We start from the raw sequence: 27342 nt of genomic DNA on the forward strand, positions 1-27342 counted from the left end.
TATTTTTTTTTTTTTAACCTATGGGTCAGAATACCCACACTTGGAACACTTTCTGTTATCAGTCAATATTTTTAGAGAGTTAGAACCTCAAGTGAGTTTGATTCTGGAAAGTCTTTTACAACAGTCTCAACACAAAACCTTTTAAAAAATATATGTCCCTGAAATATTTTGTTCACATGGTCACACACTGACGCTTGTTCTGTTCCAGTATCTAATATGGCCAGAAAGTCATTTTCCTCATCTTCAGAAATGTACATGAGGAGAAACAGATTGAGCAGATCTGAAGCCACTGTGTGTGTGAATGAACACTCCCATTTGCTTCATACCTGAATGCTGTACATCTGTTTTAGATTGTATATTGTGTTTGTGTATTTATGCTTTGATTCTTAGTAACTTCTCATGTTATGGAATTGACTTACATTGAACATAAACTATAAATAGAGAAAAATGAATGGAAAAAAAAAATCATAGATCTGGTGCATGGTAGCATGGTGGTTAAGCTGTTGGATTTCCACATGGCCAACCATGGTTTGAGTTCCAGACCTAGTGGCTTGGTTTCTCATTCTCCCTTTCTCTCTCTGGTAAAACTGCATAATAATAAATGAAGTCAAATAAATAATTCTTTAAAAAAAAAAAAAAAAAAGGATCTTAGACCAAAATACCTGGAAAAAAAGTCTTTAGTACTGTTGAGAATTGATAATCTAGCTCACACGATGGCTGCATCAACTTAGATAACAGAGAAAATGATAAAGCACAGATGGATACAGTTATGGAATTACTTGCAAGGGAACAATGCCATGGAACTAGCAAAGGGAAAACGGGTATTAAACAAGTAGATCTATTTAAATTATCGCAGCCCTGTTTTTATTTACATATTTGGCTTCAAAATAAAATGTAGTTAAAGATAGGATTCCTTAGTTAAAAACAAAAAGGTTTGAAAACAAATAAATAGACTAGACCATCACTAACGTTCTGGGGAGAAACCAAATACCATGACTTAAACACAACATTAACATTAAAATTAGGAAGTGACTAGCATGACTGTTTTAACTCTAAGCAATTAAACTTAATCCAGATATACTAAAGGACAGGTTTTATCAGCCAACCAAAATGATTAAATAAATGTGACAAAATGTGAATAAAATAAGAAAAACATGGAATTTGAAGACTTTCCCAAAAGACTATTTTATAATATTTCTAGTATGTTTTCTTCAACTAGGAATGTCTATGTTTTCTTTAAAATTACAAAATCAGTATAAACAACATTAAAGAAAAGTGTGTATATATCTGGGAGGAAATCACAAGTAATTTTCAACATTCTCAAACAACTATTTCATTTTTGTGTTAGTTTTCATCTAACCACATATCTTACTCAATCACAAGTAGCGTAAGGGCCAGATGATGGAAAGCAGTAATAATGCAACATTCTGTGAAGCCAATCCTACATGGGAAAGTTCCCAGAACAAGCCTGGAGACTTCCCTGAATACACCAGGCACGTGACTGCCCATGATTCAGGGCTGGATGAAGCTGATGATGGATCAATCACGTGCATCAAGACACCAAGAGGGTTCTTGTCTCTGTCTCTTTCACTCATGGAAGAAATACATAACTTGAGGGGGAGAAAAACAAAAAGAGTAAAAAAAATAGTTTACACCTTGAGGGCAACAAGTAAGTAACTGAGATGGCTGGATCCTATATGGCTGAACACATGGTTCAATCCCATACCTGGCAGCTTGAAAAACACACCAGGTGCATGTGCGCGCACACCCAAACACTCTTCATTAGAATGGCAATAACTTCTTCGGTTCAAGCTGCAGCGATAAAGTCTGTGAATTCTCTATTACCTTTGTTCTCTATCTTTCCAGTTCCTTTTCAAATTAGCACTGATGATTTGAAGAAGAGAACTTACATGGTCTGGTTCCAGCTGGCAGTGCCGAGCCAAGGCATGAAGCAGCCTCTGGATATAAGCTTTGAAGATGCCATGGATAACCTCATCATTAGTTTTGTACAAATGTTCTCCAAGTCGGTACCAAAAATTAAAGGAAATTTCTACTACCTGTTAGGTTAAAAGAGAAAAGATCATGTATTTGAATGGGAAAGGAATAGAATAAAAAGACAGTCTTATTATTACTAGGGCCACACAGGAGAAAAGATACACATTTAAATAACATAATTCAAAATCCAACATACTTCTAGAGAAGTCGTCTTAGGGCAAAATAAGAAATATAAAGCTAGTTATCCTGTGTGGAGTATAGGGTCTAGTGGGAGAAGATCATTTGCAGGGCTAATAACAAATCTCCTAGAGAAAGAGGAGCCTTTTAACTGGCTTAACTCCATGAGATGAGAAACTGAAAAGTGGAAATCTCTTTTAAAATGTTTTTCCCAAATTGTGAAATTATTTCATTGTATATTTTAGAATTTCTTTCCAGGCAAACCATCTGTAATTCTCTGAACATAACTGAATCAGTCTTGTGGCACTTTCATTCACCAACTTTCTTGAGTGGGAGAAAAAGGGTTTAAGGCGTGGGATTTTACTCACAACCTATCTTCCATATGGAACTGTTTAAAGCAGTGATAATTATTGTGCAGTGCTATAACATGTCCTCATGAAATTACAAAATAGATATGCATAATATTTTGTGTGATAGGAAAAGGGTTAAGAATCACGGGGCTGCTGTGCCTAAGTGTGGACATGGTAAAATAGATTTAAAACAATGTACAACGCAGGAGCACTTCTTTCTTACTTCTTTCACTATAAAGAGGAGGTCAGACATCTCAAATAGAAATTTATTTATCTATTTAGAGAGATTTTTGCTATAGGGCAAGTGCACTCGCCAGAAAGATATAGAGACAGAAAGCAGGAAATCATCCCCCTGCCCCCATCCCCAGGGAGATGGCCATGCCACAATCCCTTCTCCTCCATTTTCCTCTCGGGATATTGGGCATGCTCACACCCCCCCGACCCCCGTGTGAGCTGAAGCCTCCAAGTCTGGGACGAGGACTGCAGTAGACCATGTGGGAGTCCAGCAACATAACCATTATGCCATCTGCTGGTCCCTTGAATAGAGATTAAAAAAAATAATCTGGGACCAGCAGTTAGCATAATGGCTATGTCGCTAGACTCCCATGTAGTTGACCGCGGTTCGCATCCCAGACCCGGTGGCTTAAAACTCACGCAGGGCGCGTGTGCGTGCATGCCCAAGATCCCGAGAGGAGAATGGAGGAGAAGGGATTGCGGCGTGGCCATCCTGGGGGGTGATTTCTCGCTTTCTATCTCTCTGTCTGTCTCTGTCTGGCGAGCGCACGCGCGCGCCCTATAGCAAAAATCTCTCAAAAAAAAAAATCTAGCAAACCTGGGGCTGGCAGATGGAGTAGTGGGAGTAGTGGTTAAGGCACTAGAATGTCACATGGCCAACCACAATTTGAGTCCCAAACCTGGCAGCTTGCTTCCTCACTCTCCCTTTCTCTGCCTCTGTATCTCTGGTCAAATTGAAGAATAATAATAAATAAAATTAAATAAATAATTCTTTTAAAAATCTAGCAAACTTAAGAAAGACAGGGTGTCATAAAAATTATTTTTCATTCTCTTCCCCTCCCCCTCAATTTGATGTAGGACATGAGCACTGATCAGACAGAGAGAAGGTAAGTAATAAAGCATCCCCTAGGAGGATGGCAGTCCCTTCACCTCCAGTCTCTTCTCAGGATTTTAGGCATGCATGCACATGTACCTGGCTTTTTTTTTTTTTTTTGTAAAGAATTGCCTTATGTGGAACCAGCAGTTAGCGTAATGGCTATGTCGCTGGACTCCCACATAGTCGACCGCGGTTCGCGTCCTGGACCCGGTGGCTTAAAACTCACACTGGGCGCATGTGCGTGCATGCCCAAGATCCCGAGAGGAGAATGGAGGAGAAGGGATTGCGGCATGACCATCCCCTCTGGGGGGGTGATTTCTCGCTTTCTGTCTCTATGTCTCTCTCTGTCTGGCGAGCGCACACACCCTATAGTGAAAGTCTCTCCAAAAAAAAAAAAAAAGAATTACCCAGTGTAACTTTATTTATTTATTTATTTTTATTTTGACCTGAGAGGTTCAGAGTGAGAGAGAGAAGTAAAGTGAGAAAGCAAGCTGTCAGGTTTGGGATTCAAACCGCGGTCAGCCATGTGGCAGTTCAGCACCTACAACCACAACGCCACCTGACGACTCCATACTGGCATGTATTTTTTTTTTTCCCACTATAGGGCATGTACGCTTGCCAGGAAGAGAGAGAGAGACAGAGAGAAAGAAAGCAAGAAATCACTCCCCAGGGGGGATGGCCACGCCGCACACTCCCTTCTCCTCTTGGGATCTTGTGCATGCACATGAGCCTGGTGTGAGTTTAAGCCACCGGGTCCCGGACTCAAACCACAGTTGACTACATGGGAGTCCAGCGACATAGCCATTACGCCAACTGCTGGTCCCACTGCAATGTTCTTCAAGCCACCAGGTCTGGGACTCAAACCACATAGCCGGTTATATGGGATTCAGCTGCCTTAACCATCGTACCTCTTGATGGTCCCATAAAGATTATTTTTAATTAAAAACTATTTTTTTAATGTCAAAGGGTATGTGCATACACAGAGATGGCTGGGCACACTCCCTACCGACCAGGGCCCATCCTTGAAGTCTAGTCAAGCATGTGGGATCCAGCTTCGTATACACAGTGCTTAAGGCTACACTACAGGGCCAGTGCCAAGATTCCTGAATAAAGATTTAAACTTTTAACTTTTGATACTTCCTTCATTCCCATTCCTCATCTGGAAAAAAGGTCTGGGTGTGACTTATGGAGGTACATTTAGAATTTAGGGTGTGTGTGTGTGTGTGTGTGTGTATATGTATGTATGTATGTATGTGTATGTGTGTGTGTGTTTTTAATTAGACCAGACAGAGAGGGACAGACAGAGAGAGAGAAAGAGAGACAGAAAATGAGAAAGCAAGCTTCAAGGTCCAAGACTTGAAAACTGTGGTCAGTCATGTGGGAGTCCAGCACCCTTAACCACCACACCACCTGCCAGCCCCATTTTTTAAGAGAGATTTTTGTCATAGAGCTTGCCAGAGAGAGACAGAAAGCAAGAAATCACTCCCCAGGGAGGTTGGCCACGACGCAATCCCTTTTCTATTCTACTCTCGGGAACTTAGGCACTCGGCATGCGTTCAACTTCTGGGTCTGGGCCTCGAACTATGTGGGAGTCCAGTGACATAACCATTATGCCATCTGCTGGTCCCTAGAATTTGGTATATGTTAAGGTGTAAAGGTCTAGGGAGTATGTGGAGCTAGAGAGGTAACTGGAAAGATAAGCAGTTTTCTTTCTAATGAATTCCTTGAGATATCTACGACAGTCAGCCTAGCTAAGCAGCTAAGAGATAGAAACAAAGTTAAAGCAGAAACCCAAATATAGTTCTTTTAAAAATGCCAAAACAGGCTAGGAGGTGGCGTTGTGGTTAAAGTACTGGACTCCCCATGGACAACCATGGTTCGAGTCCTGGACCTGGTGGCTTGCTTTCTCACTTTCCCTCTCTCTCTCTGGTAACTGCATGTGCCCTATAGCAAATTTTAAAAAAATAATAATAAAATAATTATTGAAAATAAATAAATTCCAACACAGGATATAATAAGACAATAATTCCCCAAGAATAAAAGACTGGGCACTAGCCAATGGAACAGTTAACAACACATAACACGGAGAATAATGGCCAAGCAGCATGTAGACACTACCTCATATTGCGGATGTCCTGCACAAATAAGCAGCAGTTCCAGAGTTCGCAGGTCTCCAAGACCTTGGCCTGGAGTACAAACAATTTTTTCAAGAAAAGTCTCACACAGTTCAGTGAAAATACGGCAGTAATTTAGAACTCTATAAAAGAATGAGAAATAGGAACACCAAGTCAGAAATCTGGATTATTACATGCACACACTCATAGATACTGTTAATCAATGGGGATTCCACAGCCAAGGGGCATCCCGTGGTTATTCATGAGAGTGTATCACAATCTCTGTAAGAGATCACTCAGATCATGTATTTCTACACATGACTCATTAGTTAGTTCAAATTCTCAGCATTACTAGAACTGAAAAAAGTGCCCATCAAATCACATTAGATGTTTTACAATTTGTCCCTAATTCTTAGAGAATTATCATTTGTAAGTACAAAAATACAGAATTGGTAATTCCACAACCTCTCCTGCATCCAATGTGCCACTTTAGTTTCAGCTGAGAACAGAAGAGCATTTCAGGATGCACTGCTTTTATATTTACACAGACTTGTGGAGAAACACAAATAAGACGAGTAACACCAGACTATAGGTCAATAAAGCCAGGACCCCAGCCTTAAATAATCACTCACTTGTCTAAATCTTCACGTGCAACAGCCATATGATACGCAGTCTCCAACGTCAGAACCCCCTGAAAAAGCTGCATGGCTAATGGCAAGTTAGTCTCCACATTCTCAATGGCGTAAAGAGCTGAGCACACACAGTCTGAAGCAGCTTCGTGTAGGTTGGATGAGGTCTTATCTTGTTGCTGGGAGGTAGCAAGAATAGGAAAGCAAAAGGTATGATCGTTAAGGTGATCCAAATAACTGGAAAACAATTACAGCCTCTTTCTGAATATGTATTTTAGATGTCTAAAAGCCTAATAGCTGTGGCTTTCCACAAGACAATATCTACCAATCACCCCCCATCAGCTTCTATTTCCTTTTCTGACAAGCAAATGAGTCTACTTCTGTTTGTTTGTTTTTTAAATAAGGTTTTTGCCATAGGGTGTATGCACTCACTCATTAGAAAGAGAGACAGAGGGAAAGTGAGAAATGACCACTGCCCCCAGAGAGGATGGCCATACCATAATCCCTTCTCTATTCTCCTCTTGTGATTTTGAGCACACATGCTTGGCATGAGTTTCAAGCCACCAGGTCTGGGGCTTGAACCACAGCTGGCCATGTGGGAGTCCAGTACCTTGACTACCACGCCACCTGCTGGCTCCCAAATGAGACTTCTTGAACCTCAATCATGGTCATGCCATTTTTAATTTCCATGTTTTTGTTAATATCAGCCCCTCCAATGAAATACTACGTGTTGTTCCCTGGTTTTAGCCTATAGAGATCCTTTCCACTACTTTTTTGATATTCAAATACCACCTAAAATGAAATGCTCAACAAGTACCTAAGACCCGCACCTAAACAAACCGCCATGAAATTTCAGAATGTCAAAGTTAAACAGTTTTGTTGTTTTTTAAGTTTTTTTTTGCTATAAGGTGCATCCTTCGCCAGATAGAAAGAGACCCACAGGGGTGGGGATGCAGGAGAAACCACTCCCCAGGGAGGATGGCCATGCTGTAATCCCTTCTCTATTCTCCTCTCAAGATTTTGAGTGTGCACGTTCATGTACCCAACATGCTTTTCAAGTCACTGGGTCAGAGGACTCAAACTGTAGAGTTAACCATGTGAGATCAGTGCCTTAACTACCCCGCCACCTCCTAGTCCTAAACAAAGACTCTTAAAGCTTCTCAGGAAAGAAGATGGTTAACTTAGAAAAGCATAAATATCAGACAGTTAGCCAACTTCTCATTAACAAGGATGCATACTAGTAAAGGAGAGCAAGGACTTCAAACTTTTGAAGGAAAATAATATTGAACCTAGAATTCAATACCTAGCCAAACCATCAACCAGGAACAGAAGCAACACAAAAATATTTCTTAGGCACGTAAAAACTCCAAGTTTATATTCCATATATATTTTCTGAGAAAGTTATCTGGAGAGATTCTAAAAGTTAATCCACACACCAGGCACATATATGTGCCTGTGATCTGGGCTGGTTGAGGTTGGGGTGTAGATAGCAGCATGAAGACTGTTGAAAGTACCTGTCTCTCTCTCATGGAAGACATAAATGGTAGTGAATAAACTTACAAAAGAAAGAAAAAAGAATTAGGCCAACTCAAAAGCATGGTAAAGAAAAAAACCAAAATGATAGCTGGGGAGAAGACCTAAGAATTATAATACAAATTAGAACTGGGAGGTTCAAGGAGGGTAGCCTCTATGGTTTCTATTTAAGAGAGTACACAGAGAAGGTGGAACAATCTGGTGAATGTACATCAGTTTTCCTTGAATATGAAAAACAAGGACATTTAAAATATCCAGGGTAACGGGACCAACAGTTGGAGTAACGGCTATGTCGCTGGACGTCCATGTAGTCAATTGCAGCTTGTGTCCCAGACCCAGTGGCTTAAACTTACACTGGGCGCGTGTGCATGCGTGCCCAAGATCCCGAGGGGAGAATGGAGGAGAAGTGATTGCGGCGTGGCCATCCCCCCTGGGGGGTGATTTCTCGCTTTCTGTCTCTTTGTGTCTTTCAGGCAAGTGGATGCGCCCAACAGCAAAAACCTCTCCAAAAAAAAAATCCAGGGTAACAAAAGGCTATCTAAGCAGGACTGAGAGAACACACAAACGCGAATTACTCCTTAGGTTTCCTTAGACTGAGTGGAGGGTTCAAAGATATTCATTATATTATCATGCTTCAAAGTTAGAAAAATGTTCGAGTTTATTCTCTTGTACATATGAAGTATTTTTTTAAAAAAGATTTCTTTTAAAAATAAGAGCTACAGAGGAAAAAGTATTACAAGAAGGCTGTGGTCCAAACATAAAGCAATCTACAATGTGGCATGATTTTGAACCACTGAATGATTAAAAATGAGAATATATCTGATTCTGTCTCTAGAAACAGTAATCTTAAAAGTGGCAAAGGGGGCCAGTAGGTGGTACAGTGGTTATGGCGTTGGTCTCCCACATGGCTGACCATGGTTTGAGTCCTTAACCTGGCGTTTTGTTTTTTCATTTATTCTCTCTCTCTAGTCAGATAAGTAAATAAATTAATTAAAATAAATAATTCTCAAAAAAATAAAAATAGCAGAGGGTTTAGGACACTGGCTAGGTAGAGAAGAGAATACAATCCTGGCACATTTACATAGTTTCTTCCTTACTCCAATCCCAATTTTCAGAAGTAACACTGTTAAATTAGTGTATTCTAGACCAAAAGTTCCCAATTCCCAGGTGAAAGACCAGTACAGGTCTATGGCCTGTTAGGAACTAGTCGCGTAGCATGAGGTGAGTGGTGAAAACCAGTGAAATTTGTATTTACAGCTGCTCCCCATCGCCTGCACTACCACCTAAGCTCCATCTCCTGTCAGAGTGGCACAGTGCGAGATCCTCATGAGCATGAACATACTATGAACTATGCAGATATGGGACCTAGACTGCTCACTCCTTTTGAGAATCTAATGCCTGATGATCTCAGGCTGAACTGAGGCACATGCTAGTTCTGGGGAGCTGCTGCAAATACTGCATTACAGTGAGTTGTATACTTATTTCATTATATATTACAACATAATAATAATAGAAACAAAGTACACAACACACTTGAATCATCTCAAAACCACACCCCCTCCACTGGTCCATGAAAAACTCTTCCATGAAACTGGTCATTGATGCCAAAAAAGTTGGGACTAATGTTCTAGACTGTCCTCCATTCACATGTAATCATATACAATATTTTTGAACAAAAGTGTAGCATGATTTTATTAATGACAACTACACTTCACAGATTTTGTGAGAGAAGAAACAAAATTACCATTATGACATAGGGCACCAACACACTGAGACAAAGACAATGACTAGCAAAACAATCACAGCACCCTAACTTCCCTGAGTCTTAGCTTCTGATATTAAAATGACAGCAGAAACACACTAACAACAACAGAATGGCAATGTCTCCTTGAAGAATATGCTTTCTTTCTCTTTAATTCACAGTGACCATCATGCTATCATCTTCTAAATAATAACACACCAACAAACATCCTGTATAGACAGATTTTTCATACTAATAGTATTTTTGTTGAACCCCTCAGAAGACAAAGTCATTCATACCTCCAAAGACCTATTCTACGTTCATGCTTGAAATAATACTGTTTATTCTAAAATCTGATCTTACTTTAAGCACACATCAGCTGTCAAGAATATATTACTGGGGGAGGGGGAACCAGCAGTTGGCATAATGGCTATGTTGTTGGACTCTCATGTAGTTGACTGCAGTTTGAGTCCTGGACCCAGTGGTTTAAACTCATGCTGGGAGCGAGTGTGTGCGTGCCCAAAATCCTGAGAGGAGAAGGGATTGCAGTGTGGCAATCCCCTCTGGGAGGTGATTTCTCACTTTCTGTCTGTCTCTCTCTGTCTTTATGGCGAGAGCACATGCCCTATAGCAAAAACCTCTCCAAAAAAAAGATATTACTGGGGGGGGGGGGCGAAAAAAGTATGGGGGGGGGGGCGAGGGGGAGGCGGAATATGGCGTGGTGGTTAAGGGCGCTGGACTTCCACATCGCCGACCACAGTTCAAGTCCTGGACCTGACAGCTTGCTTTCTCGCTTTCCCTCTCTCTTGGTCTCTCTCACTTTGACCCTCTCTGGTCAAATTAAAATAAATAAAAATAAGTAAATAAATGAAGTTAATTAAGATAATTCTTAAATAAAAAAAGGATATATTACTAGGTACTATTATTTTCCAAAGTTTAAAGAAGAAATGCACAAATACACAGAAAGATATTACTACTTATCCATTAATATTTAAATCAGCTCAACTATAGAGATAATCTGATCTATATCTGTCTTAAGGACCATTTTTTCATTCCTCCTATTTTGTATTTTCTGATATTTATGTAATTATGTCACAGTACTGTCGATTTAATAACCATTATTAGAAATACATAACTTTATACTTCTAAAACAAGAAAAAAGAGACCAGTGGTTTTCTGTTACTTAGGAAAACAAAAACAAAACAAAACAAAAACCATTACACCATTTGCCGGTCCCAAATATTTTTGTTTTGCTTTAGGGCATATGTACTCATCGGAGAATCAGAGAAAAGGAAGGTGAGAAATCACCCTCTAGGGAGGATGGTCATGCCACAAGCCCTTCTCCTCTCACGTTTCTGGCACACATGTGTGCACACACTGGGAGTATTTCTCAAGGACTCAGGTCCAGGACTCAACTGTGCAGTGGGCCATGTGGGATCTAGCCATCATAATCTCCATGCAATCCACTGGCCAACTACTTGGATTTTAATATAAAAATCAATTATCTGCATATATGACTGCATTCCTCTTAAAACATAAGTATATTCTATTCTAAATATTAGAACTGATACCACCTGCGGCCGACAAGTGGTGTGCTGGTTGAGATACTGCACTCCCACATGGCCGACCATGGTTTGAGTCCTGGACCTGGTGGTTTGCTTTCTTGCTTTCCTTCTCTCTCTCTTTGATCAAATTTTAAAATAAGAATAATAATAAATAAAATTAAATAAGTAATTCTTAAAAAAAAAAAAAAAACTGAAACATTTGGGTCCAGCAGGTAATGTGGTGGTTAAGGTGCTGGACTTCCACATGGGCGACTGTGGTTTGAATTTCAGACCCAGCACCTTGAAAACTACACCAAACACGTGTGTGTATGCGCACCTATAATTCCAAGAGGAGAATGGAGGAAAAGGGATCTGTAGCATAGCCATCCCCTCTGGGGAAAGTGATTTCTCACTTTCCCTGTGTCTCTCTGTCTCTCTCCAGTGAGTGCACACGCCTCATGGCAAAAAAACAAAAAAAAAAACCTGACACATTTAATTTGGTACCTGGCAGCCAAAGAAGGGACATTGATGCTTTCTGACCATACACCTTCCAGTTAACTGCATAAATTGGAAAATACTGTTATGTCCCAGATGGTTATTTACTAAAAATTACTATGGTGGAAATACTTTGATAAATAAAGGCATTACTTACCAAAACTTCAAAAAGGAGTGCTAGTAACTTATTGTTAGCCATAAAGTTACTGTCCAAAACTCCCAAGTTAAACCAACTTCCCAAACACCGAAAGACTTTCATAAGCATTTTCTCATCTGTCCCTGCTTTTTCTACACAGGTCATCTGAGAAGAAAAAAATTAAAATAAATTATGTCAATCTTTATTCAAACCATTATTTGCAATAACAAGTGAAATAGTAAGGATGACAACAACAACAGCTAACAGTTAAATATGCTTTAAGTCACTTTTCTAAACACTATTACCCTATTTAATTCCCAATAAAACCCTATAGACACTTTTATCTCCTTTCTCAATGGAAAAACTGAGATACAAAGGTACACACTTAACCAAAGATAGACTGTTTCAGGAATAACTCACTAGGTTTCTTAGTTCCTACTTCTGCATTAAGATAGTATCAACGGGATTGCTTTAAAAGTAATAGATACTCTAGGGAACCAGCAGTTAGCGTAATGGCTATGTTGCTGGACTCCTACATAGTGGACCGCGGTTCGCATCCCGGACCTGGTGGCTTAAAACTCACGCCGGGCGCGTGTGCGTGCGTGCCCAAGATCCTGAGAGGAGAATGGAGGAGAAGGGATTGCGGCATGACCATCCCCCCTGGGGGGTGATTTCTCGCTTTCTGTCTCTATGTCTCTCTGTCTGGCGAGCGCATGCGCCCTATAGCGAAAACCTCCCCCCTTCCCCCCAAAAAAGTAATAGATACTCTATAAACCTTATTTTCATAGAACAGAAATAAGCTAGGCATACTATCATATATTCCCACAAGAAAAGCTGATGTTTTTAGCTTTAGCACTTGAACACTCTAGTTACTGAGTCATCGGAAAAGTTATGATGTATTTTTGCACAGAAAAACGTTAAGACTAATATGTCATGACTTTTCTGACAACCCAATACATTATTTTACAGAAAGTAACACTACTATAAGTAAGATACTATAAAAGAGACAAAACAGAAGTTAGAAAGTCACTGTATCTCTTTGTAGACTTTTTGTGACATATATATTGTGATGTATATATAGTACTCAAAAGTAAGATGTAATTAAATGTTTTTTTTTTTAAATAAACAATGTTTTAAAACAGTTTTTGTAGGCAGTGGATTAGAAATACCATAACTTCCAGGGCCAGCAGGTGGCCTGCTGGTTAAGGCACTGGATTCCCCCATGGCCCACTACTGTTCAAGTCCTTGATCTGGCAAATTGCTTTCTCACTTTCTTTTTCTCTCTGGTAAAATTGTAAATAATAACTACAACAAATAAAAGTAAATAAATAATTCTTTAAAAAAGAAACATTATAATTTCCAGGGCTTTAGGAGGTGCTAGGAGAGGGAGAATCCCATAATGCATTATTAAACTATCTAAAGGCTGATACTTGTACTTTCAGGTAGCCAGGCTCCCCTATGTTTGCAGGATCAGATGATAACTATATGCTTATTAACTAGTTGTAGTTGTAATGAACTAAAATAAAAGAAGAAATCACTCAAGTCCAGCTTATAGCAACCACAATCTAAAGAATAAGATTCTGATATTCACAGCTCCAATGCAGACACAAATTACACAGGAACATCCTCCAGATTCAAAACTTCATCTACCGTGAAATCCACAGGACCCAGCTGTTGTGGGCAGCAGAAGACAATGCTATGTAGTGCTGGAGGCCCTATAGGGACTGAGGTTTGCTCACAGGTTGCTGTGTGCACATCAGGCAAGCACATGTGCCACTGATTCTGGTTTGCCGAAAGGCTGGGGGCAGGGGAGGGAATTGTGGCATGAGATCCTGTTAAGAGTGCTTGCCTGTCTCTGTCTGTCTCTCTTCCCTCTCATGAAAGAAACTTTAAGCCCAACTGTCTTTTTTTTTTTTAATTATTTTATTTAACTTTATTATTATTATCATTATTATTTTCCAGTTTGATCAGAGAGACACAGAGGGAGAGAGAGAAGTCAGAAAGCAAGCCACCAGGTCCGAGACTTGAACCATGGTCGGCCATGTGGGAGTCCAGCGCCTTTTAACCACCATGCCACTTGCTGGCCCCGCCCACCTGTCATCTTAACATTACTGAGTACTTAATATGTTCCAAACACTGTTTTAGGTATATTAACTTATTTAGTTCATATGATACGTAATATACACTATTATTCCCATTATATATAGGGTTGTCAGAAAAGGCATAATGTATTTTTCTATTTTTCTATGCAAAAATGTGTTGTGACTTTTTCAACAACTCAATAGACAAAAAAAAAAAAAAAACTGAGGCAGACAGGTTAAGTAATTTGTCCAATATGGCCCAGTTAATAAACAACAAAGCCAGGACTCAAACTTAAGGCTGGCTTCAATGTTTATGGTTTTAACCATTATTACTGTACACAGCCACCTCCCAAATTTTTCTATTTGCTTGTAAATTCAGAACATATTATCGAAGACTTCCTATATTTCAAAAGCCTCTAAAGATAAGTGAACTACACCAATAATCTTGTCGATATTATAAATAATTATTAGTACAATGATATATACATTAACATACATTGATAGCGGTTATTATACCAAAGAGTGTCAGGAAATATTAAAAGCACAGGAAAACAGAATCATCCATCAGACACTAACCAATTATTTTACTAGCATTAAGCATGTCGGCAGTAAGAATCCTATCATTTATTATTTATTTGATTAGTATTGATTATTAGCTAATCAATTACTCTTCATGAAAACAGATGACAGCTGACTAATAAAGGTTCACTTGGACAAAGCAGAGCAGAACAATGTGGAACATAGGCTGAAACTTTCTGGTTATCTGTAGCTCACGGGCAAAAATGTTAATTTTGAATTCCCCTGGAGATTCTAAATGTCCTTGTTTTATATTACTTATAGGAAGTCATCAGAAAACACGCTGGATGAAGAGAAAATGTCACAAATACGGTCAAAAGACACTATAATCTACTCCTCAGATTAAGTCCTTTTAGGTTTTTTTTTTTTTTTTTGAAGGTTTTTGCTATAGGGCACAGGTATTGGGGTGGGGAGAGGATCACCCTCCCGGGGGATGACCACATTGCAATCCCTTCTCTTCCATTCTCTTTTCAGGTACTCACACATGTGCCCAGCACAATTTTCCTTTTTTCTTTTTTGAGAGGTTTTTGCTATAGAGCATGTGCACTTGCCAGAAAGAGAGAGACAGTGAGACAGAAAGTGAGAAATCACCTCCTAGGATGGACGGCCACGACGCAATCCCTTCTCCATTCTCCTCTCGAGACTTTGGGCACGCACGCACCCACGCCCGGCGTGAGTTTAAGCCACCGGGTTCGGGACTTGAACCACAGTCAATCGCATGGGAATCCAGCGACATAGCCATTACGCCAAATGCTAGTTCCACCGAGCATGATTTTCAAGCCACCAGGTCTAGGATTCTAACTACAGTTAGCCACTTAGGAGTCCAATTCCTTAACTACAGTGCCACCTACTGGCCCAAGTTAGACGTTCTCTCCAGACTTTCAGAAATTTTATTTTCCTGGGACCAGCAGTTAGCATAATGGCTATGTTGCTGGACTCCCACATAGTCAACCGTGGTTTGAGTCCCGGACCCAGTGGCTTAAACCCATGCCAGGCGCATGTGCATGCGTGCCCAAGATCCTGAGAGGAGACGGGATTGCGGCGTGGCCATTGCTTTCTATCTGTCTCTCTCTGTCTGGCAAGCGCACACGCCCTATAGCAGAAACCTCTCAAAAAAAAAGGGGGGGGGAGGAACCAGCAGTTAGCGTAATGGATATGTCGCTGGACTCCCACGTAGTCAACAGCGGTTCACGTCCCAGACCCGGTGACTTAAAACTCACACCAGGCGCGTGTGCGTGCGTGCCCAAGATCCCAAGAAGAGAATGGAGAAGAAGGGATTGCGGCGTGACCATCCCCACTGGGGGGGTGATTTCTTGCTTTCTGTCTCTCTGTCTCTCTCTGTCTGTCTGGCAATCGCACGCGCCCTATAGCAAAAAATCTCTCCAAAAAAATAAAAAAGAAATTTTATTTCCCTGACACTCCCGAGATGCTAGTTATTTGCCTAGGATCATTACAATGCTGAGTTTTTAGAAATGGCTGTGATAGTAATTTATTTTGGTAAACTAATGAACGCACCTAAGAACAATCCCTATAATATTTTAATGACGTTCAAGGCTGAAAGCTGCAAAATGTATGGAGTAACTAAGTTCTCTTAACATGAATTGGAGCCACTGAGAGATTTCTGTTAAGAGTTGATTGTCTCTCTTCCCCCTCTCCTTGAATCTTTCAAACTCTTGATATAAATTTGTTATATATATTTGTTGGCCTTAAGTGTCTGAGTGACATTTCAATTTTTTTTTTTTTGAAAGAGAGATTTTTGCTATAGAGTGTGTATACTCACAGAAGAGACAGAGAAACAGTAAGCGAGAAACCACCCCCTGAGGGGATGGCCACCTGCAATCCCTTCTCCTCCATTCTCCTCTCAGGAGTGTAGACATGTACAGACCCAGCCTGAGTCTTAAGCTGCCAGGTCTGGGACTCGAATGTAAGCATTACTCCATCTACTGGTCCTGACATTTCAATTTTAATAACAGATATGATGTTCATAAATGGAAGTACCTGCTTGTACATTTAACTACTGACTCAAAAGGACAGATTACTGAAAGAAAAAAAAAAAAAAAAGAACCTATATCTAAAACTAGTCACCATGAAGAAAAGAAAGTCTAATTAAATCAAATACGAACATAAAGCATTAGAACTAAGTTATCATTGCTTCCTCTTTGAGAACTACATTATTTTTAAAATCTAGTTTCTTAAAGTAAGCCTTTAAGGGCTGCAAGATAAACACCCACACAGATTTCAGAAGAGTTCATCTGTAAAAATACAGCAGGGGCAAGTAAGAACTGAGATGTTAGAGAACAAGGGGAAGCCACAGAGGCAGGCCGGAGCCGCTGCCGTCGCCATGACCCACAGTAACCAGCGTGAGCTCGCCCGCCAGAAGAATATGAAAAAGCAGAGCGACTCGGTTAAGGGAAAGCACCAAAATGAGGGGCTTTCTGCTACCCCCCGCAAGCAGAAGGACTCGGAGATCATGCAGCAGAAGCAGATAAAGGCAAACGAGAAGGAGGAGGAACCCAAGTAGTTTTGTGGCTTCATGTCCAGCTCTCTTGCCCTTCGCCTGTGTGCCTGGAGCCAGTCCCACCACACTCGTGTTACCTCCTGCAGTGCTCACAGGTCCCAGCACCAATGGCATTCCCTTTGCCCGAGTCTGCAGCGGGTCCTTTTGTGCTTCCTTCCCCTCAGGTAGCCTCTCTCCCCTTGGGCCACTCCTGGGGGTGAGGAGGTTACCTCTTCCCAGTGTTTTTTATTTCTGTGGGGCTCACCCCAAAGTATTAAAAGTAGTTTTGCAAAAAAAAAAAAAAAAAAAAACACTGAGTTCTACCAAAATGGGGAATTAGAGGGGGAAAAAATTAGAAGCCCAACTCAGTTCCTATATAAAAGCAAGAATATTAAAAAGTTCAATAATGAGGGAACCAGCAGTTAGCGTAATGGCTATGTCGCTGGACTCCCACGTAATCAACTGTGGTTCGCGTCCTGGACCTGGTGGCTTAAAACTCACGCCGGGCGCATGTGCGTGCGTGCCCAAGATCCCGAGAGGAGAATGGAGAAGGGATTGCGGCGTGACCATACCCCCTGGGGGGTGATTTCTTGCTTTCTGTCTCTCTGTCTCTCTCTGTCTGGCGAGCGCACGCACCCTATAGCAAAAACCTCTCCAAAAAAAAAAAGTTCAATAATGCCACTAGTGGGTGATTTGGTGCTTAAGGCGCTGGACTCCCACGATGCTTGAGCCCCAAACTTGGTGGTTTGTAAATCACGCCGGGCACATATGTATGCATGACCAAAATCCTGAGGAGTGAATGGAGAAGGGACTGCAACATGGCCATGCTCATGGGGGTAATTTCTCACTTTCAGAAGACCACAAACACCTTATGGCAAAACCCAAACAATAAAATAAAATAAGCTCAATACCATGTTTAGAAATGGGTCTATTAGGGTAGAACACAAAAATATAATACTAACATTAAGTAGAATGGAATATAAATGTTAAAGGAGCGTAGAAAAAACTGAATGGGAAAGGTTTTAAGAGACCTTTGGTACCTGGTATTATAGTTAAATGTCTTTTCTGGGAGGTAATTTTGGACTAATTTCATCCTCTGGGTTCTATATCATGGCAAATTACATGACAGTATTAGAACCTTATTAAGTACCACAAGGAACATCATTTCCAGACTGCATCACCATCAATCAAGTTATCGCCTGTGGCTGATTGTGACAAACTGCCAAGTCAAGCACATGCTTTGGGAGCCCAAGTGGCAATCACACAATCCAGAGGTAATCAGATATTCTATAAAACTATTAACCAATCTCTTCAACAAATCATGTCATTTTTAAAAAGGAAGAGGAAGGGGAATTGCAATTAAGAACCTGATATAAGGCTGGTTCTAAACTGGATACTGATTGGGGAAAACTATAAAGGATATTTTAGGACTAAATGGACAAATAGTCTGAATATTTATTAAATGACAAACATTTACTGAAGTAGGAAGATAAAGCTGGGTGATTCTAAAAGGCAGGGTGAAAAAGGTAGGTAGATGGGAACCAGCAGTTAGCGTAATGGCTATGTCGCTGGACTCCCACGTAGTCAACCGCGGTTCGCATCCCGGACCCGGTGGCTTAAAACTCACCCCGTGCGCGTGTGCGTGCGTGCCCAAGATCCCGAGAGGAGAATGGAGAAGGGATTGCGGCATGGCCATCCCTGGTGGGGGGGTGATTTCTCGCTTTCTGTCTCTATGTCTCTCTCTGTCTGTCTGGTGAGCGAACGTGTCCTATAGTGAAAAACCTCTCCCCCCCCAAAAAAAAGGTAGGTAGAATATAAACTCATTTAAGGTTAAAATAAAAATTGTACATATGTTCATAAAAAAAGATGTTGACCAAGCATATTTATTAAATGGTTAATAGTATTATCTCTAGATGGTCTGAATGGTAATTTGCTTGCCTGTGTTTTCCAATTTTCTACAATAATATTTTTTTTCTTTTTTTGCTATAGGGCATGTGCGTTCACTAGAAAGACAGAGACAGAGAGATAGAAAGCGAGAAATCACCCCCCAGGGAGGATGGCCACGCCGCAATCCCTTCTCCTACATTCTCCTCTTGGGATCTTGGGTACACACACACACACGGGCGTGAGTTTAAGACACCAGGTCCGGGACTCAAACTGCGGTTGGCTACACGGGACTCCAGTGACATAGCCATTACGCTAATTGCTGGTCCCTACAATAATATTTCTTTAAAATAATTGGCTGAGTGAAAAATTAAACATATTTAACTTAAAAGAATACACTTTCTAGGGGCCAGTAGGTGGCATGGTGGTTAAGGCGCTAGAATTCCCACATGGGTGACCTCAGTTTGAGTCCTAGATCTGAGACCTTGCTTTCTAACTCTCCCTCTCTCTCTCTTTCTCTGGCAAAACTCAGGTGAAATTAATTCTTTAAAAAATTTTTTTTCGGGACCAGCAGTTAGCGTAATGGCTATGTCGCTGGACTCCCACGTAGTTGACCGCGCTTTGCGTCCCGGACCCGGTGGCTTAAAACTCATGCCGGGCACGTGTGTGTGTGTGCCCAAGATCCCGAGAGGAGAATGGAGGAGAAGGGATTGTGGCGTGGCCATCCCCCCTGGGGGGTGATTTCTCGCTTTCTGTCTCTCTGTCTCTGTCTGTCTGGCGAGCACACATGCCCTATAGCAAAAAACTCCCCCACCCAAAAAAAAAAAAATTTTTTTTCTAGGCCCAAGGCAGTTCACTTCTCAGACCTGTTGCTTGAAAAAACATGTGAAGCATATGTGCCTGCATGTCCAAAATCCTAATGCCAAGGAAAAAGGATTGCATGTGACCATGCCCCAATAGGGGGCTTTCTTTCTCTCCAGTAAACGCACATGCTCTCTAGCAATTAAAGATTAAAAAATTTTTTTCCAATGAATTTTTTTTTTGAGGGATTTCTGTTATAAGGTATGTGCATTCACTGGAGAGACAGACAGACAGACAGAGAAATCACGCCCTGGGGGCGGGGGTGGCCACACTGCAAACCCTTCTCCTCTCAGAATTTTGGGCACGCACATCTGCCCATCAACAACTTACTTCAAGCCACAAGGTGCCAGACTCAACCACAGTCGACCACTGGGTAAGGGACTTGAACCACGCATTCAGCCACGTGGGATCCAGAGTCTTAACCTCCATGCTACCTGCTGGCCACGCAACTTCCTATTTCAAAACTTACCAACAGAGATACTACTGTACTAGAGTAGAAGGCCAAATCTTCTATAATTTCTGTGCGCCTGTTAGCCCCAATTCGTAACGAACGACTATGTACTTCTTCAGGTAACACAGTAAGGATCTCCAGCAGAAAAGGCAGAGAAGTTACATCATTGCTATATCTGGAAAAGAAAAGGGGAGAGACATGACATAAGGTATTTAAAGCCAAAAAATACACAATCATATAAGGTAAGAGTCATTTGAATAACCCTTAATAACAAAAGCAGTATTTCCAATACTAGCAAGAATGAAAAAAAGATAATCTTTGACCTAGCAATTCCATTTATCTTTCAGAAAAAAACTCACATATACAATGAGGAAATATTTAAGGGGACTTCAAAAAGTTCACATAAAATGGAATTTAAGTATGAGTGTTTTTTGGTGTACAAAGTTCTGAAATCCCATTCATAGTTTTTCATAATACATGTCTACATCCTGAAATGTCCTCCATAATTAGGTAGAATTTTAAAAAGATTAGACAGCCATATAAAGGAACATACACAGCTGTCATAATTAAAGTAAAACTATATATGTCATAACATACAAAGATGTCTACAATACAGTAAGTGAAAAAAATATATAAAATATTAAATATGGAGTGGACAAATAATAGGTAAATGTACATTATATACGCACTTCTTTATTTTAAAATGCTTAAAGGAAAGTCTACAGGGCTATACTACCAGTTGTTAATAGTGGTTACTTGTAAACTATGACTAAGGAGAGCATACTGTTAGAATATTTAAGAGGACCAGCAGGCACCCTGGTGATTAAGGTGCTGGACTCCCACAGAACCAATCACGGGTCGAGTTTTGGACCTGGTGGCTTTCTCACTTTCCCTCTCTCTGTCTCTGGTGAGCACGGGTGCCCTATAGCAAATTAAAAATAATAACTTAATAATTCTAATAAAATATTTTCAAGAAATATGTGTTATTATTATTATTAGCTATAGGGTGTATGAGCTCATCAGAGAGACAGAGACAGAGAGACAGAGAGAAGAGAGAAACAGGAAAAGTAAGAAAGCATCCCCCAGAGGGAACCGGCTATGCTGCAATCCCTCTCCTCCATTCTCCCCTTGGGATTTGGGGCACCACAAAAATGCCTGGCATGTCTTTCAAGCTACTGGATCTGGGACTTGAACCACACAGTTAGCCATGTAGAATTCAGTCACCTTCACCACCACACGACCACACCACTGACTGGCCCGGTATATGTTAATTTTCTGAACAAGAATTTTCTTGGGCTGAGCCATAGCACATTGGTTAAGTGTTGTACACTGGGAGTCGATCCCACGTGGCCCATCGCAGTTCAAATCCAATGGCCTGATAAAACCATAGAGGGCACCTGAGCATGCCCAAAATCCTCAAGATTAAAAATGGAGAAGGGATTGTGGGATGATCAGGCCCCACCGTGGGATGCTTTTTCTCCCTACCTTTCCCCCTAGCATACATGCATGCCCTCTGGCAATTAAAGAAAAAAAGAGTTTTCTCAAATAAGATTAACTATTTGTAGAAGGGCTTTAATAACACACTATGATTAAAGGTAAAACAGACAACCACTTTGTTCAAAAATAATTTTCTAACCAAGTGAGAAAATACAAGCGAATATCAATTGTGTCTTGATAGTGTCCTGAGAAATGGTTTATTCAAAGCTCCGGGATCCTTGCATCGAAAAAGAGTACTGTCCTTCCAATGGACATAAAATAAAACCCAATGTTTAAAAATGTACACTCAGGGCTAGCAGGTGACATGATGGTTAGGTGCTGGACTCTCACATTGCCAACAGTAGTTTGAGTCTCAGACCTGGAAGTTGGCTTTCTCATTTTCCCTCTCTTTCTGTCCCTGGTGAGACCAAGTCCCTACAGCAAAATTTAAAATAATAGTAAGTTTAAAAATTAAATAACTAATTCTTTAAAAAAAAGAATTTACAAGGACCAGCAGTTGGCGTAATGGTTATGTCATTGCATTCCCATGTAGTCGATTGTGGTTCGAGTCCTGGATCCAGTGGCTTAAACTCACACCGAGTGCGTGTGCGTGTGTGCCCAAGATCCTGAGAGGAGAATGGAGGAGAAGGGACTGCAGTGTGGCCATCCTCCCTGGGGAGAGATTTCTCGCTTTCTGTCTGTCTGTCTCTGTCTTCTGGCAAGTGTATGTGCCCTATAGCAAAAACCTCTCCAAACAAAAAAATTAATTGATCCACAAGCAATGAAAGACTTCACTGTATTTAATTAAAGAAATGTGTATGTCTGTGTGTGTGTGTGTCCGTGTGAATTATGAGACTATTTCGCAGTACACATGATATGTTTTTTATTTTTTGCTACGGGGTACATGGACTCATAGGAGACAGAGAGAGAGAGGGAACATGAGAATGACCCCTGGTGAGGGGCGCGGAAGTGAGGGGATGGCCACACCACAATCCCTTCTCCTTTTTCTTCTAGGATTTTTTGGGCACACATGCAACACCTGGCCATGTTTCTCAAGCTGTCTGGTCTGGGACTTGAACCACACAGTGGGATACATTGTGGGATCCATTGCCTTAAAACCTTCATGCCACCTGTTGGCCCCATCTATGTGATATATTCCTACAGGAGTATTTTAAGTGAGTTTCTTTCAATCTAACATAGGTTAGTAACATAATTGTATGTTAAGAGTTCAGGGAAACAGTTAAGTATAGCTAATGTTAAGAAACTTTTCTGTGCAGGTGAATGGTAGTTCCAAATGCTAGCATAATACAAATTACTTACTTTTCCACCAATGTTTGTACACATCCCTTCCAGGAAGGCATCTGTAGGGCAAGGTCTGCTATTGCTAAAGCAAGCTGAATAAAAGATGTTAAATAAGTGAATAGAACAGATGAACCAAAATAGGGTTACCAATATTAATTGGAAAGCATAGGAACTAAATGTCTTCCAAACAATATGACAAACTGACACTCCCCCATCACCACAACTACTTGTACCACATGTAAACTCTTCTGGGCTAGCTGCAAATTGCTGGAATTTAAAAGCTAATACTTTTAAAAACTGAAAACAAAACAAAAATAACACAAAAAAATTAGAAAGGATAGGCTGTAGATTTTCATTTCACTACCTTCACTCAGCAATACCACAGAACTTCGTGAGCAGATAAACTATGCTTTGCCATAAGGCCAAAGCTTCTGAAAAAGTCTAACTTGGACTCAGGCCTCAACTAATGGATTGCAATTTCCCTTCTCTTTCCATTTCCCTCCCCCGCCCACTTTTTTTTTTTTGAGAGGTTTTTGCTATAGGGCACGTGCGCTTACCAGAAAGACAGAGAGAGACAGAAAGACAAAAAGCGAGAAATCACCCCCAGGGGGGATGGCCACACCGCAATCCCTTCTCCTCCATCTCCTCTCGGGATCTTGGGCACGCACACACACGCACCCAGTGTGAGTTTAAGTCACTGGGTCCGGGACTCAAATCGCAGTCAACTACATGGGAGTCCAGTGACATAGTCATTACGCTAACTGCTGGTCCCTCCATTTCTCCTCTTGAAGACTTATGTGAAAGCACAAAAGACACATCTGTGCCAAGCAGAAAACACATGTGATTATGTATGCATGGAAGCTTCCAGTTTTCCTTTCTAATGTTTTTCCCTATCGAAGAGGAAAGGCCAAATGCTCTAGTTCGCCATTTCATTCATAATGTTGCTTCCCATCAGCCCAGACCCCGCTCTGATCCAGCTTAGAATAGGATCTTTATCGTCAGCTAATTTATTTTGGGGGCTACGTAGGGCACATGCACTCGCCAGACACAGACAGAAAGAGAGAGAGAGTGAAAGTGAGAAATCACCCCCACAGAAGGGATGGCCATGCCACGATCCTTCCTCCATTCTCTTCTTAGTGTCTTGGGCACACATACAAACATGCGCCCAGCATGATTTCCAAGCCACTGGGTCCAGGACTCGAACGATACAGCTGGCCATGTGGGATCCATTGTCTTAACCTCCACAACACCTGTTGGCTCCTCATCAGCAATTTTTAATAGCAGGGGGCACATGCATGCCTATGAAAATACACACTCACCTTTCCCCACTTCTGGTAATCAGGATAATTTAAGTGAATTCCAAATTAATACAAGAGATTAAAATTTTCACTTTCTATCCCCTTATAATACAGCAAGGAGCTTGCAATAAATTTGCTAATATCACCTCACATGGTTTAGCAATATTGAACAAAATAAACTGGATTAATCCAAATGGTCTTACAAATGTCCCTAATGAGAAGCACAGGGTTTACCTGCGTTACAATGACAGGTGACAGGTCTTTCAAGTTCTGGATATGGGTTAGCAATGAGTCCCGTAAAGAGGCATGAGAGTCTGTGGGGAGCTCATAAAATGAGGTCTGAATCTTCATTTTCATGGTCTGTGCAGCAAAATAGCATGATTCCACATCCTGTCGGATCTGTAACAATTGGTCTGAAATCTCCCACGCATGAACCTGAAAGATCAGACAAAGATGACTTAAAAATGAGACTTTATCTAAATTTCAATGCCATATAACCTCAATACATAAACATATTTAGACCAAAGAATAATGAAAGAAAAGTCTGACAAGCTAAACTACCAATTAATTCATCCAATAATTCAAAACTATATCGTTATATGCCCTATTTAACAAAAGTACTAATTAAAGTCTGACTCACCCTAGGAAACCATGAGAGCTACCAATTGAATTAACAGAAACAACCTTGCAGCTTAGAATCATTAGTGTGAAGAGGGTATGAAGGAAAAATGTCTCAAAACTTTCTACTGAAGCTAAAATGTCACTGTGTAACTTCTAACTCTCATCTGTAGGGTGTTTCTTATCTTTTCTGACTTGAAGTAAACATGCCTTGTTCACTCAGAATTGATTCTAGAAACTGTCTTAAAATATGTATAAACAGGAGAATGTATTTCATATTAGTCTCAGTAGGTCTACCTTTCAATCTTTAGTTCCTGATAAAACAGCGGAAAAACTATCTTGGCCCAAGTGAATATTTCATATACTTCAATTATTTTCTGATATTTTTATATTTGGCAAAGTGCTACACATGCTACTAAAATGATTTTTACAGGAGAAAATAAATGTATCCATAGAAAAAAATACAAAAAGCAGAAGCACAGTATTTGGTCTCAAGCAGCTAGTCACGACCATAAAGGGGAGTTCTATTTTGAAGATAATTCTGGAAACAAAGTAATGGAGTACATAGTAAGTAATTAATAACTGATAAATTCTAATCCAATTCTACACTAAGCTGCCCTCTTCATAGAAGAAGGCTAAAATGGACTGGCAAGAGTAGACTTAAGAAAAGTATCAATCTCAATTCAGGAATATGGCCAACTGTGAAGGGAGATACATAGATTTTCTAGTCTATTTCTTAGGAAGCCAGATGACTTCCCAAGTAACATATAGTCATCCTTCAAATGTTATCAAAGATAGATAAGCAGCAAGATATAGAAACAAGTAGACTAAGTGGTCTTCAGTTTACAACTCCTAAAGTAAACTGAAAAAGAGACTGAATTTCACAATTACAGGTTCAATGACATAAAATTTAACTATCAAACAATAAGTTGGCACAAAGTAGGCATGAAACATTAACTTCCAGATATGATGAATTTCATAATTTCCTTGATTTTTTTACTCCTAGCATAGTATCTCAAAAATACTCAAAAAATAAACAGGGCCAGCCAGTGGTGTGGTGATCAGGGTGGTTGATCCTGAATAGCTAACTGCATGGTTCAAGTCTAGAGAAAGTGGCTTGAGGGACATGGTGTGTATGTGTGTGTGTGTGTGTGTGTGTGTGTGTGTGTGTGTACATGCGTGGGGTCACAAGAGGAGAGTGGAGGACAGGGGACTGTGGCAACCCCTTGGGAATGCTTTCTCATTCCGCTACCCCTGGTTAAGTGCACACTGCAAATTATGAAGGAAGGAGGGAAGGAAGTAAAGGAGGGAGGAAGAATAAAGTTTAATTTATTAATGTAACGCTGATAATACCAATTTTCTTTTTTTAATAATTATTTATTTAATTTTATTTATTCATTCATTTCTTTTAATTTGACCAGAGAGAGATACATACAGAGAGAGAGAGAGAAGGAAAGTGAGAAAGCAAGCCACCAGATCCGGTATTTGAACTGCAGTCAGTCATGTGGGAGTGTCAGTCATGTGGGAGTGTCCAGTGCCTTAACCACCACGCCACCTGCTGGTCCCCAATAATGCCAATTTTCACCCCTCAAGTAAAAAGTCCTACAGTCTTGGCCCAGCACCAATAGCCTGGTGGTTAAAGGAGCCAGATTCTACATGGCCAAATACATGGTTTGGATCTCGGCCCCAGGCGTTTGAAAAACATTCTAGCCACATATGTGCACATACCCAAAATCCCAACAGGATAGAGAAATGGAGGAGAAGGAACTGAGGCATGATCATGCCACACTGGGGGGGTGCTTTCTCTCTCTGTCTCGTGGGCAAGTGCCTCTGGCAATTAAAAAAAAAAAATCATCCAATCACGAAATTTTTAGCCATTCATTTTCTAACCAGTAACCTAAGCACATCAACAATTTAATACACCATCAAAATATCTTTTTTACTCAAAATGATTTTTTTCAATGAGCAAAAAGACTCTACAAAACTTCAGGATCTCTACAAACAGACTCACAAAAACAGAGCATTCAACAGCCATACCAAAATGCTAATGAACATTAACAATAAAACGAGGCGTTATCTAGTTATCCCCAAGGAAAGCCAACTGCCATGTAAGCTGTTTGAGGAAAGTTCTGTAAAAAAACTCTGCTGGAGACCAGCTGATGGCATAATGGTTATGTGGCTGGACTCCCACATAGCCATAGTTTGAGTCCTGGACCTAGAGACTTAACACTCATGCTGGACGTGTGTGCGTGTATGCCCAAAATCCTGAGAGGAAACTGGAAGAGAAGGGATTGCAGTATGGCCATCCTCCCTGGAGGGTGACTTCTCGCCTTCTGTCTCTCTGGCAAGTGCATGCACTATTATAGCAAAAAAATCTCTCTCTCAAAAAAGAAAAAAAAAAAAGAAAAAAGAAAAGAAAAGAAACTACTGTAGAGAATATGTTTTGAGGCTACGTGGAAAGCGAAAAGGGCCC

At 40.6% G+C, this 27342-nt stretch overlaps 1 protein-coding gene and 1 pseudogene across 4 annotated transcripts in view; one reads left to right on the plus strand and one right to left on the minus strand.

Annotated features, from left to right (window-relative positions):
• Positions 1-27342, minus strand: part of TNPO3 (transportin 3) — a 94920-nt gene that overhangs the window by 39957 nt on the left and 27621 nt on the right. For 3 of the 4 annotated variants that reach the window (XM_014591724.2, XM_006158805.3, XM_006158806.3), the window contains 7 exons: positions 24486-24686; positions 22972-23045; positions 20194-20350; positions 11847-11990; positions 6380-6555; positions 5752-5890; positions 1911-2057 (listed from right to left, as the gene is read on the minus strand). In XM_014591724.2, coding sequence (XP_014447210.1) covers positions 1911-2057; positions 5752-5890; positions 6380-6555; positions 11847-11990; positions 20194-20350; positions 22972-23045; positions 24486-24686 — 1038 coding nt within the window. Of the gene's footprint in view, positions 1-1910; positions 2058-5751; positions 5891-6379; positions 6556-11846; positions 11991-20193; positions 20351-22971; positions 23046-24485; positions 24687-27342 lie in introns of those variants that run through there. The other variant, XM_027775868.1, reaches the window with a different exon arrangement.
• Positions 16790-17003, plus strand: LOC102482027 (small EDRK-rich factor 2 pseudogene; annotated as a pseudogene).

This window comes from Tupaia chinensis, unplaced genomic scaffold (genome assembly GCF_000334495.1).
Source record: "Tupaia chinensis unplaced genomic scaffold, TupChi_1.0 Scaffold000610_1, whole genome shotgun sequence".
Taxonomy (NCBI): domain Eukaryota; kingdom Metazoa; phylum Chordata; class Mammalia; order Scandentia; family Tupaiidae; genus Tupaia; species Tupaia belangeri.